General features: G+C 39.4%; 1 protein-coding gene across 3 annotated transcripts in view; it reads left to right on the top strand.

Moving 5' to 3' along the window:
• CCDC148 (coiled-coil domain containing 148) overlaps positions 1–15318 on the top strand; it is a 130084-nt gene that overhangs the window by 46667 nt on the left and 68099 nt on the right. For 2 of the 3 annotated variants that reach the window (XM_007671139.3, XM_029071514.2), the window contains 5 exons: positions 2613–2716; positions 12259–12341; positions 12602–12747; positions 13444–13539; positions 13638–13819. In XM_007671139.3, coding sequence (XP_007669329.1) covers positions 2613–2716; positions 12259–12341; positions 12602–12747; positions 13444–13539; positions 13638–13819 — 611 coding nt within the window. The remainder of the gene's footprint in view (positions 1–2612; positions 2717–12258; positions 12342–12601; positions 12748–13443; positions 13540–13637; positions 13820–15318) is intronic. The other variant, XM_029071515.2, reaches the window with a different exon arrangement.

Genomic DNA, 15318 nt, shown 5'->3' with positions numbered 1-15318 from the left:
AGAACTGTTATGGGCAGGGATTGTCTCTTTTTATTGCTGTATTATACTTTCCAAGTGCTTAGGACAGTGCTCTGCAAACAATAAGTGCTCAGTAAATATGACTGAATGAATGAATGAATGACTGGAGGGAGGGCATTTGCCAACCTGCATTTGAGAGAGTTCACCGTTGAGTAGGCCAGAGACTGAAGGTGAAATTACAGTGTAGCCTTTACCTGGGGTATAATTGTCAGTTACAATTTGACTAAGTAAGGGCTGATGAGGGTAGAGTCAGTGAACTTGTTGATCAGGGTCAAGTAGGAAGCTAATTTAGTAATTCACTTTTATACAGGAGCGTGGCTCAGTGGAAAGAGCCTGGGCTTCGGAGTCAGAGGTCATGGGTTCGAATTTCGGCTCTGCCACTTGTCAGCTGTGTGACTTTGGGCAAGTCACTTCACTTCTCGGTGCCTCAGTTACCTCACCTGTAAAATGGGGATTAAGACTGTGAGCCCCACGTGGGACAACCTGATTCCCCTGTGTCTACCACAGCGCTTAGAACAGTGCTCGGCACATAGTAAGCGCTTAACAAATGCCAACATTATTATTATTATTATTACAGGAGAACAAGAGCAAAGTAAGAGGGTAGCAAAGAGCTTGTTGAGGAGTAAGTAGAGGATTCAAGAGGAGCCTCGGAAGAAACCTGCAATCATAGGCTTTGGTCCCACGGTTTTTTTTCTGGACTTGGGGCAATGCCACAGCTTAGGCAACGAAGACTCTTGACCTGTGATTGTTGGCTTGGCCCAACTGCTGAATTCTGGGGCCTCTTTAGAGGCCAAGAGCAAAGGGAACATGAATCATTAATTAGAGAGACCCTCATCAGGCCTAGGCTCAGAACATCTTGTGCCTGAGAGAGACTGGCAACTTTCCACCCCTTTTTGAGGTAGCTGTCTCCAGTGGGAGTTGCTGAGAGACTTGCAGATTCCCCCACTGCTTCTAAATGGGCACAGCATTTGCTGTAGTCCATTGAGAGGAGCAGAGACAACTGAGCCAAGGGAAGTAGGCAAACTTTCCTTACAAACAGGCATTTGTAAAGTTGTGGGTCACACAGGTAATGATTCCAGAGATGGGCTAACTGGGGGTGGGGTGGGGCGGAGCGTGTATCTTTCAGTATGGCTGGGGTGATGTCATGTTTTTACTACACCAGTGTGCACATTTTTGCCCCTCTAATGTACCTGCCTTTACCACATCAATGTACTAGTCCCACACACCCTCAGAATAACCATATTCTCCTCCTCCTGCTGGAATCTCTCTTCCCTTTCTCTTCTCTTTCCATTCCCTTAGTTAGTAGCCCAAGTCCCAGATCCAGGCCTCTTGGTCCTTTGAAGCCTCTTGGTCCTTTGAAACAAGACAGGGCACTTGAGGTCAGATAAGCATGCACAGGAAAATTAGGAGTTGCCATGAAAATTCAAATAGAAGCCTGCTCTTTCCATGGTCAGATGTCTCTGCCAAGGCTGTTTTGGGAGTTCCTTTGCCTGCAGTTTAAGATTCAGTAACTGTAATTCCTTGGTGTGGGTTTCAGTAATTCCAAGGAATAACTTTAGGGAGGATGTCGACCTTTTTTTAAGGAACAGAAATCCTGAAGGGAGAATTTAGGTTTCAATTTTTGTTTTTCTAAAATGGTTGTTTATAGAAATCCTCTAATTCTGATTCCCTAGCCAGGGTATCAGGGTGGTAAATTCGAGGCCTAGGTAATCAGTGCATGGCAGGTAGAAATTGCTTGCACTTTTTAATTCCTTTTTGGATGTTGGCTCCTGAAGTATAGTATCTTGAAAAGTGATATGTTTAATGTCCATAAGGTCGTTTTCTGGCACTAAATACTTCTGTAGCCCAGAACATTAATTATATGTTGGCAGAATTAAAATCTGAACTGAGCTGAGCCCTCCAATATACCTGGTATTAATGTTTGTTTTAATATTATCAATACAAAGAGATATTCGAATGCAGCTGGTGCCAGAATAAACTGTGATATGGCACATGACTAAGCATCCAGTATACTGTGGTCATTGAGGATTTTTGATAAAAGGTGGCATTCTGAAATCAGTCAGATAACTAAATGTGACACAGCATGGCATTGTTGTTACTGAGAATATCTCAGACTGACTTGCTTGTTTGCATTGTTTTTTATGTTTATCCATATCTCTTTGGTAGCTTTGTTCATAAAATGTGACTCCACATAAGATTTGTAGATTTTCTTGAAAAACCAAAACTACAGTCTCAAAAGCATCCATAATTCACATATTTTGGGGGGTGGGGGTAGGGGAGGAATTATTGGATCTACCGTAAAACTGTTCAAATTGGCCAGGTTTTCGAATGAGTCATTTTCCCTTTTTAACTAAAGATTTACTCTCCCCCTTAAATTCTAGATAAAGGACAAATTTCCATTCTAATATGAGATATTGAACATTAGAGGAAAACATCTGAAATATTACTTTTTAAGCACTGTTTTATTCCAGGAAACAAGTTAAAGGCATAAAAAGTTTATTCACAAATAGTTAAAAATAAGATATATTCTAAGATTGTAATGAGTTTTTAATTTTTTTCCTTTTTTCCCTTTTTTTTTACTCCTTTAAAACTAGATTGAAAAAACAGAAAAGATTTCCAAAATGACAAAAGAGCAAATGCTAATGAAACAACATAAGCAGGTTTGGTGGCATGAGCACAGGAGGCTGAAGGAAATCAGGTAAAATTTGGGGAAATCTTAATCAGAACATTTCCAAAGAGCAAATCGAGACATCAGGATCTCACTGATAAATTTCAAGAAACATGTTCATCTTCACATATGCTCTATATTTTTAGTGGTATTTAGTGTTACTGTATACAGAGCATTTATTCAGGAAAAAGATGCCTTTATCCAATATTCATAGTAGGCTGTTTAACATATTCTCTTCTTTCAACTGCAAACTACATCTGCCTAGTTAAAAAATATTCCATTTATGATCTCTTGACTTTTCATACATCAGAAAGGACATAGTGAACTTCAAAATATTTTTTTTCTGGTATTTTAGTGCTTACCATGTGTCCAACACTGTTCTACCTGCTGGGATGGGTACAAGTTAATTAGGTTGGACATAGTCCCTGGCCCACATGGGGCTCACAGTCTAAGTATCAGGGAGATTGTGACATAAAAGTTTGTATCTTAATTCTGACTTAAAGTTCTCCACAAATATGTTTGTTTTTATGAGAGAGACAGATAAGTAAGGGTTAAGTTCTTTTTAAGGTTCACAGAGAGGCTTCTATGACATCAAATTTCCACTTAGTGTGCATTTCTTGAACATTGTGCAAATGTCTGTGGAATAATATACTCTGCAATGGAGTAAGCATTTTTTAGTGTATGCAGGTTCAACTTTCCAAATTCTGTGAACTTTACTTTTGCTTTAAGCATGATCAAAATCATAGTGTTCCCTCTTCTGTCAGGAAATACCTACTTTTTTAGTGTTAAGTTTGTGGCTCCAACTGGTTTGGATTGTCTTTTTAAAAAAAATATTATAAAACTAAAAGAATGAACCAGTTTCAGTCTACATCCCTGAACAAAAATGGTTAAACCATACTCACCCTTTCCACCCAAAAGTCACCTTGTACAGATGGAAAGTTTGAGCTCCATGGAGAAATTTTTGGAGAGTTAAGCGGAACTGAAAATAGGTTCAAAGGAAAGGCATTGGCAACTTTAATTTTAGTGTTCACTGATGCAAACGTTAATGTAAAAGCAACACACTGGAGAAGAAGCAAATTTTGTCCTGGATTTTTTCCTCTTTTAAATATATTATACTGCTCTTGAGCAAGATAGAAGTCAGAGGCAAATGCCATTATGAATAATAATCTTTTTAGGTTGGGATGGCAGGTAAAGGATTCGGTGAGCATAGGGAAATATTTAAGTAATAAGGACTAGAATTTATTTAACCTTGTAATTGGAGCAAAAATGAAACCAGAAGGGGAAGAGAGTGAAGGTTATTTCCTGCATTATCCTAAAACGCGACCTCATATCAAGTCAGTGATTTTTGAAATCAGCACTTCAGCAAGTTTATCCACAAGTGCTCCTAGGTACTTAGCACTGGTTGAGGCCTTCAAGGTTTGTGTTACAAAATAGTCCCGGTTCCCCTTCATTAAAAAGAGGAAAGATAAGATGAACAAACATAGAAATATGCATCAACTATAGATTTGTGCTATGTAATTTTCCTCAAATGACACCACTATTGGTGAACTACCTCCTGTGGTTGAAAAGGCCACCAGTTCTGACCGCTCCATAGATATTTAGAGACTCTCCTTGGCTTACTGTCATGCTTGTTGTTTGTCCTACACACAGCAGTTCAGAAGAGTGGCAGTGGCTCCATGGAGCTTCCTTAGTCATGTGTTGAAGCCCCTGGTTTGGTGGCAGGCCGCAACACTTGATATGCCTATGTGCCTGTGAGTCTCTCAGTGATAAATTAGGAGGAAGAATGGATCGGGCACTGTATTGGCGGGCCTGGTTGGAGGAAGGGAAGTGGAGAGAGTGAGCAAGGGACTACCATGCAGTATAGTAGTAGTATTTATTGAGTGTTTACTGTGTGCAGGTCAGTACAGCACAGACAATGGCTCTGCCACTTGTCTGCTGCTGGGTGACCTCGGGTAAGTCACTTCACTTCTCTGTGCCTCAGTAACCTCATCTGTACAGTGGGGATTAAGATTGTGAGCCCAATGTGGAACAGGGACTCTGACCAACGTGATTAATTTGTATCTACTCAGGTGTTTAGTACAGTGCCTGGAACACAGTAAGTGCTTAACAAATAACAAAAATCAACACTCCCCTGCAAAAAATAGCCTCATAAACAAAGCACTGGGAAAACATACATAGGTGAGAATTGGACTTGACTCTGACACCACATGGGGTCCCATTTAGAATGAGACTGCTAGCTGATCAATAGGTGCTATCATCTGACTAGAGGAATGTGGTTTTTGTCTATGTGGGCTTCCCGCTTAGGATGGGGAAGTTATACCTGCTGATAGGCAGGCTGGGCACTAAGAGGTACTTTCAAGAGGTGACCATGCCACTAGGGAAACCTGACTGTCCTTGAGGATAAGATAAATTTCCCCATCCCAGGTCCTCGAATAATATGTCAGTTGGATGGTGGGGGGAGATCCTGGAGAGTGTGGCGATCCTTTCTCTTGCTGTCCCTCTCTCTTTTTCTCTTTCTTTCTGCTGCCACTGCCAGAGATGACATCACCCACCATGTGGGGGCCTGCAAAATTGATTAGTTTCATAAAATAGTAATAATTGGGGTATTTGTTATGTTCTTACTATACGTCAACCACTGTAGTGGTTGCTAGGGAGATATAAGATAATCAGATGAGACAGAGTCCCTGTCTCATATGAGGCTCACAGTCTAAGGGGGAGGGAGAACAGGTATTTTACAGAAGTTGAAATTGGGGCACAATACTTAAGTGATTTGCTCAAAGTCACACAGCAAGCAGATAGCAGAGTTGGGATTAGAACCCAGACCCTCTGACTCCCAGGCCCATGCTTTTTCCACTAGCCATGCTACTTCTCATAGGCCGTAGTGCTGAGGTCCCGCCAATGGGCACCACTTCCATTTTATCATCTTTCCAGATCTTGCTCAGGTAGAATGACATCGTTTGCACCTTATAGCATTCTTGGTTTACCGCTTGAGAATTGTACTTTTTGGGTTCCCGGAGGAGGTGGATTTTGATTTAAAGGGAGAGAAGGATGGGTGAACATGAGTAAACATGAGCAGGGAGCATATTTAGAGATAAATGTGATTGGATGACAGGGTTGAGGAAATGATTGTATATGTGTATATGTGGTAACAGACCAGTGACATGTAAGAGCTTAGAGGCCTCCTCCATATTTCTGCCCAACGGAGAGGGCTAGGGGCAGATATTGAGAAGAAAACTATTTATGCCAGGCAAATATTAAATAATTCCATGTTCATTTATTTCATACTGTGAAAGCCACAAATTAAATGTTTTAATCTAAGGCTGGGAATACTCATTTGCCACCCTATTTTCTCACTGCTCAACCCCCTTAAAATAGATGCCTCAAATGGCATCTTCTTTTCACAGAAATATACAACTTTTCTCACCTCTTGGGTTACCAAGAATTACTTCAATTTATATCATCTTTTATCAATGGGTAGCAAAGCTTTTTATATTCTTAGTGATTCCTTGAAATAGCTCAGAGAAGTAGATGGTGTTAAATTCATTTTACACTTGTACAGATCAGAGCTGTGAAGTCTGGGGCTTTCAGAGTTTAGAGTTTAGAGTTAGGTTAATGTTAAAAACTTTGTATTGGCTCCCAAGGATTCAAGATGAAGGAATTCAATGAGAAATGGTTAGGAATTATAATTTGGGATGATTTGAGCAGAATTAAATCGTGGTTAAGTAGGTAGATAGTGGGACAGAATTTGAAGTGCTGGGAGTGAGGACAAACAGAGTTTGAGATTCTTGCCAGGTTAGAAGGAGAGAAGACTTCCTCTTCATACTTCAAGTCTTTGCTGTAATGAACTACTGCTCAGCTGGTTCCTTGATCTATTTCTTTGAAATTCTGGAAATTTCAGTTTCACTACAACGGTCATGTGAACGTAGCATTATAGAAACAGCCAGGAGTTCTAGTTGTGATTTATCGTCTATAAAATGGAAATAGTACTACTGATCAACTTTAACATTTTGGTAGTCTTGAAAAATTGATAAATCCTTTGTCATGTACCAGATACACTTACACACATTACTATTAGCAGTAGTATTCATTTTAACAAGTTTATGTTATAATATTTTCTGCTATAATATAAAACCTGAATTGAAAGTGGCATCATTGAATTTAGAAAGCTCTTTCTTTCTCAAAATAAATATCTATAAACTGTAATACGCCCACATCTGTTCAGTAATATTATAGGGTTTGAGCTGTCAAACCAACACTACAATTAAGATTCCAGACAAAATATTGTTGACAAATCGCCTAAATGAAAACCTTAGACAAAGATACTCCAGGTCACAATTCTAGTCTGCCTGGCTGGCACTCTCCACTATAATAAACAATGAATAAACTAAGGATAAGTCTGTCATAACTAATGATTGTAAAACATATAAAGCACTCTGGAAATGCTAACTCCTATGTTAAAGAACTTTGATAGTAAGTGCATCACTGTCTAAAATGTTCTTTTTTATGGATGAAACTTCTCTGTTTTGGGCTTGCTCAAAGGTATATTTTTGAGGAGTAATTACAAGAATTGCTCTTATTTGAATTAATTGGGAAAATTCTTTTTTTATTTTGCTAATGGCTATATGACGTAAAAACTACTGAACCTAGAAACTTTAGATGTGTACAGGATCGATTATGAAAAGATATACTATACTAGCTTGAAAAAAAATTTTAATAATGAAAATGGCATCTTCAAACAAAGTTATTAGATATTTCAGGACAGGATAAATAGTAGGGTCTAGGTTTTTGGTAAAAGGCAAGCAAAGGAAATAATCTAGTTTAGACATGGATCTTATTAATTTGCCCATAAAAATGATAACATTCCCACAATTTTCACTCCTCCTTTTACCAAAAGAAATTTGGGCCCACCCTAGACATCTAAGTTATATGTATTTATAATATTACAGACCATTAGACTCCTGAGACTTTCCAGGAGGACCTAGCCCAGAAGTGTATTTCTGGTATCTTCTCTGTTCCAATCCCAGTGCAAGGCTGAGTGGGAGTCAGGATGGAGCTCCTTTCCCAAAATTAAAAAAAAATTGGAAAGATGTCATCATCCATGCATCATAGATTACACTCTCAGTTCTAACTGTAGAGTGTAAATGTTTGTTTAAAGTCCAACTTTTTCCACAACAGGAATACCTGCAAGCATTCACTCAGCAGCTCCTGAAGGTCCCTAACTACTTCATCAATGGAATTGTCCCTGTATTAGTGACAAGGAAATAGATTCAGGAGGAATTTTAAATTTTTTTCCAATAATAATAAATAATTATGGTATTCATTAGGCACTTTATATGTGTCCATCACTGTTCTAAACACTGAGGTAGATACAAGTTGATCAGATTGGACACAGTCCCTATCCTACATAGGGTTCACAGTTTAAATAGGATGGAGAGCAGGTTTTGAACCTCCATTTTACAGATGAAGACAACAGAGGCACAGTTAAGTTACTTGTTCCCTCCATTCATCCTTTCTCCCATCCCCAGATATGTATTTAGATGTAATTTATTTATTTATAAATATTAATATCTGTTTCCCCCTCCAGACTGTGAGCTCATTGTGGGCAGCGAATGTGTCTGTTTGTAGTTGTATTGTACTCTCCCAAATGCTTAGTACAGTGTTTTGCACACAGTAAGCCCTCAATAAATATGTTTGAATGAATGAATGAACAAGGTCACATAAAAGGCAATGGGCAGAGCCAGGATTAGAACCCAGGTACTCTGACTCACAGGATCATCTGCTTTCTGCTAGGCCATGCACATAATCAGTGCCAGACTTAAGATTGCTGGGCTTCTTCACCTGTGAAATGGCACTTTCCTTCATTTGAACTAAGGCTTCTGGCTGCTATATTAGTAATCTTAGGTCAAGTTTCAAGTTCGGTCAATCACTCATTTATTGAGCATTTACTACTTGCAGAGCACTGTCCTAAGCATTTGGGAAAGTACAATGCAACAGTGTTGATAGACATGTTCCCTGCCCACGATGACCAGCGTGGCTTAGTGGAAAGAGCCTGGGCTTGGGAGTCAGAGTTCATGGGTTCTAAACCCGGCTCTGCCACTTGTCTGCTGTGTGACCTTGGGCAAGCCACTTAACTTCCCTGAGCCTCAGTTACCTCATATGCAAAATGGGGATTAAGACTGTGAGTCCCACATGGAACAACCTGCTTGTCTTGTATCTACCCCAATGCTTAGAACAGTGTTTGGCACATAGCACTTAACAAATACCATTATTATTATTATTATTTACAGTCTTGAGGGGAATAATATATAAGAGCCTGAGTACTGGCTCTGTGAAACGAGGTAGTGTCTTTAGAGGACATAGCATGTGGGTTGCTGATGCTCTTAAAAGAAGTGTAAATCGTGTTTGGAAGTTACATGCCTTGGGATGAAAGGATATGAGAGTCCACCATTACTGCTTTTGGCCTCAAAGCCTCCAATCAAGAAATAAACCTTTCTCTTCCCCACTGAATTTTCACTCTAAGTCCAGAAGGGGGAAAATTCCAACAAGGCAAGAGTGTCTCTAGAAAAGAATTCAGTCTCAAACAGGTGCAGAACCCAGAGGAAATAAAATTCTGGAAAAAACAATAGAAAACAGGTGTTATTAGAGGAATGAAGCACAGTTTGCTATCCAGTCTATGCAGATCATTTGGAAGCAAGTCAGAGTGTTAATTATCTGTCAGATCCTTAGGTAAATGGATCCCTGTTTTGTGAAGCTTGTTTTTTAAAAGGCAGTTTAGTTCTAGGCCAGTAATTCCCTTCTGGGTCCCTGACATGACTGCAGCCTGCAGCCAAAAGAGTTAAACCAATCTGAATTGTGGAGGAAGCACTGGAGAGATTAATTCTATTTGGATTAGCACTGGCATTATTTTCTTCATTACAGATGTGGCCTATATTGCTTAGCTTAGAATTTAAATCTCAACATAGATTTTTCTTTGGTGCACGAGAGAGACAGGGAGCTTTTGGGGAGTGAACCTGGGCTAGCAATAAAGAGACCTGGGTTCTAATTCTGATTTATCCCTGAAGTCTTGGACAAATCACTTAATATAAAATCTTATACTTGTCCCTCCCTACTGCCTGCGAATGTTGGGAGCAAAACATTTGCCTGATGTGAAAGTTCTCCTTAGCCCAGGGTCCATTTCTTTCCCCCAATACCTTCCGGTCCATGGAGTGACAAGGTAGACTACCTCCAAAATATCTGTTTGGGCTCCACCTAAGTGCGCTTGGTCATGACAGAAAGCTTAATTCATACCCTTTCACATATGTTGTTAAAAAATAAAATTTTGGTTATTCTGGTCAAAGCCTTCTTCAACAGGGATGATTAGATGGCTACGTCCAGTAATTTGAAGGTTTTTGCACACAACAGGGAATGGAATAACTTGAGGTCCAATAGCTTGTGTGACTAAAAAGGCCAATGAGGGGCCCACAGGCTTGGCAGTCTGGAAAGAACACAGGCTTGGGAGTCTGAGGATGTGGGTTAATAATAATAATGAATATGGTATTTAAGCTCTTACGATATGCCAGGTACTGTACTAAGCACTGGAGTGGATACAAGCAAATCAGGTTGGACACAGTCCCTGTCCTACATGAGGCTTACAGTCTTAATCCATCACTGTACAGATGAGGGAACTGAGGCACAGAAAATAATAATTGTGGCACTAGTTAAGTGTTTACTATGAGCCAGGCACTGTCCTGAGTGCTGGGTGGATACAAGCAGATCAGGTTGGACACAGTTCCTGGCCCCCATAGGGCTCACAGTCTTCATACCCATTTTACAAATGAGGTAATTGAGATACAGAGAAGTGAAGTGTATTGCCCAAGGTCACACAGCAGATAAGTGGCAGAACCAGGATTAGAACTTGTGACCTTCTGACTCCCAAGCCCGTGCTCTATCCACTACGCCATGCAGAAAAGTGAAGTGACTTGCCCAAAGCCATAGCAGACAAGTGGCAGAGCCAGGATTAGAACACATGACCTTCTGACTCCCAGGCCCATATCTGTAGTCCATGCTGGGTTCTAATGATGGCTTTATCACTTGCCTGCTAAATGACCTTGGGCAAGTCATTTAACTTCTCAATCCCTTAGTTTCCTCTTCCTAAAAATGGGGATTCAATACCTGTTCTCCTTCACACTTAGACTATGAGCCCCATGAAGACAGGCACCATGCTCAACCTGATTCACTTGCATCTACCCCAGAGCTTAGAGTAGTGCTTGGCACGTAGTAAGCCCTTTACAAATACCATTTAAAAATAGTGGTAAGCATTTTAGAATGCATTTTATAATTCTGGAAACTTTAATTCTAGTTCAAAAGAGCATAAAATAAGATCACGTTAAATGAAATATTTCCCTCACCTGGACTATTTCCACCATGAGGAAATACACTCAAGTTTCTAAAACTGTTTACCCAGCCAGACAAATACTCCTTAGGACTATGGGTACCTTTTGGTCTTCCTGGAGGGTCTCTTTGGGTCCCTTAGTGTTTCAGCACATCATGTCTAGCCAGAAAACCTCGATCCTCCTGTCATCCTCTTCTTCAGACCTTCCATTGATCCAGTTCCTGAGGTGATACTGGTTCAGACTCATAAGCTTTCATCCAGGAGGACAGGTTTCCCCCTCACGCTACCCCTGTCTCCCCATGGGCATCTAAGAAATTTCTCAGTAGTTCTTTATTTGAAGGAAGGTGGAAATCTGCAATGTTAAAAATTACTTAGAGAAGCAGCGTGGCTCAGTAGAAAGGGCCTGGGCTTGGGAATCAGAGGTCATGGGTTCGAATCCCAGCTCTGCCACTTGTCAACTGTGTGACTGTAGGCAAGTCACTTAACTTCTCTGTGCCTCAGTTACCTCATCTGTAAAATGGGGATTAACTGTGAGCCTCACATGAGATAACCTGATTACCCTGTATCTACCCCAGTGCTTAGAACAGAGCTCTGCACATAGTAAGTGCTTAACAAATACCAACATTATTATTATTATTATTACTTCCCTGTAAGGACCCCTGAAAACACCAAATCTCTAGTTTGGAAATTAACTTCAGTAAAAGTTTCTAGATTCTTGTATTTTAAGACAAACAACCGTAGAGTACATCAATTCTCGGGACACTTCTGTACATAAGAAATTCCCACAAAAATGCTTATTTCTAAAATAGTTTTAAAGGAAGAGTCTTGGCCATCTGTCACAATGCATGAGAGAATCACTTAGCCCAGAACGTCAATATGGTTCATGTTGTTCACCTTATGCAGACCCATTTCTAGATAGATAAACAGTCAGCGGAGCCTGGAGCAGTAGAGGCGGGATCAGTGGAGAGGCCAGTGATTGTTTTGGAAACCACCTCTGAACGAATCACTAAGCTTCCACAGGGACAGACAGATGGACAGGGAAAGGGAAATACAGTATAGATTTAACCAAGACATATTTAGAGTGCTCTCTAAAATGAGTTGCCAGTTTTACTTTAGAGACGCTTGTTCTCTAGTTTCTTTTTATTTGCTCAGATTGTATTAGTAAATAGATGTATTTTATTCTAACATTTGTCCATTCCAGACATAAACTGGAATCTGAAATCCAAACTTTTCTTGATGAGGGGAGCCCTGAATGTGAGTGTCTTTTGGACCTGAAGAATTTTGGTAAGAATTTTCACATGCTACATTAAGGAAAGTTTTAACGTAAAAGCATACCAAATGCTGTCCTTTCAGGCCACTGATCCCCTTGTCTCTCTTCCTTCTCTTTCTCTGAACACAAATTCCTGTTGGTATATTTCCTAAGGGTCTCATAAATGAGATTTATAATGCTAGCCACATTCTTAATGGTATCATTACTAGAAGAAAGTTGATAGAATAGTTCTGTAATATGAGCTTCTTTGAAAAAAAATTCTTTTCTCAACTAGAATTGAACTTATCTGAAGAATTGGACACATATATAAAAAATACAATCAATCCAATCTGGTCACTGAGGGAGGATTTGAAATACAGGCTATCTGAACTACAATCCTGCCCAGAAAATGACTTTAATCCCATCAAGGTGGTTGAACAGGTCGGTACTTCTAAAACAATTTTCAAAATTCTGGCATGTACTTTTATTTATGGTTAGATGGATAAAATTAGATATATAAAAGGAGATATTGATGTCTTTAATCAAAGTTATTATTAATGTAGACATATATGATTACTTTTCTTACAAAAAATATCCTAGAACTACAGACCTTTGGATTTGGTAAGGGTGTAAAGCCAGGGTGGTGTAGGATTCCTCATAAAGTTTGTTCTGCACAATGGATCTTTGGATTTGCAGAGAGAAACTGAATTCCTGTTTGGAAGTGATAAGTATAGGGACACTCTAGAAACTGTCCTCCCTCAGCTTTTCCCAATTTAGATAAGTGCCCTCTGTGGCTCTTTTTGTTTAGACATTTGAATTCCCAGGACATATGATTAATGTAATGAGAATGTGGAATCTACTCTATAGAGATTTTTAAAAGTCAGGAAGACAACCATCTTTATAGGATGGTTATGATCCAGTTCTGCCTCAAGCTCTAGGGATGAAGTTGATTGCCACTTGTTAGCCCTCCTTAAAACATTGGCAAGGAGGGAACACTGTAAAATAAAAGTGCTTCTTTTATTGAAAAATAGTCTAGTGATTGTTTTAAAATTTGAAGCTAAAATCTGTGTCTTTTTCTAATATTGTTTGATAAGTATTTAAGAGTTCATAATGGTAATATTAAATGTCATGAAATAGATAGAATTTATGAAGAAGCAACAAAAGGCTACTCTTGAAAGACTTACCCTTGAAAGACAGACATTAGAAGAGGAACTTGCAGACTATGGAATGAAAGTAAGTGAAGAGATAACACTTTTCAAGTGAGAATTGGATTAACACGAAAAAAATGACCTCATTTATATTAAATGATGGATAAATGATTCCTTTTTCAGGTATTAGCTCATTCTTCAGAGGGAAAAAACAGCCTCTTTCATGAGTTCCCTACAGAGTTAGAGAACTTGGAGTGCCCATATCCAGATTTGAAATCTTCTATCCTTAAGGAGTTCTGCAAATTTACTGAAGAATATTGGTCCAAACTGCAAGAGATAGATCGACATTTAAAAGCCATAGACAGGTAATAAAACGGTACTTTCTAAATTTTTTCTTTCTTTTCTGCTTACAGTTTTATAGTCTTTAACTACTGAAACCTTTGCAATCTGAATTGTCATTTTCCTGAGGTCGATACGTAGCTGATTTGTTAACAAAACACAATAGTAGTGTTTGTCTTTTCAGAATATTTAATCTGAAATGACAAAAAAAAATTATAAAAGAAAAAATCAGCGGGGGGTGGGGGAGAAAGGATATCTTGTCAAAGCTCCCCTTCTCACACTTTCGAGACAAAAATGATTGGGATAGCTCATTCACCCTCAACCCAATCCCTCCATCCCATAAATATCTAGCAAGGCTATAAATCAACTGTTTCCAGAATATTTTGGTAGGAAAATGAGCATTAATCCAAAGTATAATGCAAATGTGTGTAGGCTGAGTCATTTATGCAAACTGAATTTAGTCATGTTCTGAAATGACATTTGGTTTTCTAAAGGAAATTCCTCATCTGTGAGGATAGACTGAAAATCTTAGGTCTGGAAAGATGAAAATTGAGTTGGGATATGATTGAAGTCTACACAGTCTTGAAAGATATGGACAGGAAGATGATCGAAGGTGGTTCATTCAAAATAAATTAAAGGAACCCCTTCTCCACCCCCCTTTCAAAAATCAGGTGGTATAAAATTTATTACCACAGGAAATTGTAAATGCCAAAATACCAGTCAGCTCAAAAAAAGGTTTAGCTTATAATTGATTATTAGAGGGAAACGTTAGGTATATTAGACAGTAGTAACAAATAGTGTAATTATTTGTTTCTTCCTCCAAGTGACCTCTGGCACAACTACCTGACACAACTGTGGGCGAGGTAGGCCAGTTCTATGTCTCATCTGGGCATCGCTTATGCTCTTATTTCCTTAAAAGAAAGGAGGACAGAACCTGAAATAAGGTGCTTTTCGCATGGGCCACTCCAGATTCCAGTCTCAAACTCTCCAAGTCCTTTAGAAGCAAGTCTTTTAGCATCCAAACTCCCCCCCAAGAAAGCCTTTTGTCTCCATCTCTCAAGCCTTAATTCTGGACCCCAAACCTCGAGGGTATCCTAACCCTAATACAGGATCCTTTCCAATCCCTTCCTGTATGCTGTGTCCTTTCAGGGATACAGCTTGACTTTTGCTGTGTTCTGCTCTCCCAGGTACATGGTCCCCAACCTCTCTCTCACTTCCAAGACGGCTGACAGTGGTCTTTTCTAACTATTTGGTCTCCCTACATCCTCCCCAACTAAGTATTTACCCTTGCCTCAGAGGAAGGTACCAAATAGTGACTTTTCTGGCTTCTTTCCGCGCCTCTCAAGTTCAGGGGCCAGTCGGATTGGCTGTTAGGGCAGGCAGTTGTTTGTTTTTTTTTGAGTATATCTGAAAAAATACTTTGTACCTCCACTTTATGAGCTGGGATGTGAGAAGATAGGGTGATATTTCAGATGCTTTACTAATCCAGAAGATAGAATAAGCTATCCTTTTAATCCTATCTTGG

Source organism: Ornithorhynchus anatinus, chromosome 9 (assembly GCF_004115215.2).
Source record: "Ornithorhynchus anatinus isolate Pmale09 chromosome 9, mOrnAna1.pri.v4, whole genome shotgun sequence".
NCBI classification, from domain to species: Eukaryota; Metazoa; Chordata; class Mammalia; order Monotremata; family Ornithorhynchidae; genus Ornithorhynchus; species Ornithorhynchus anatinus.
This window is presented reverse-complemented; position numbering and strand designations above follow the sequence as displayed.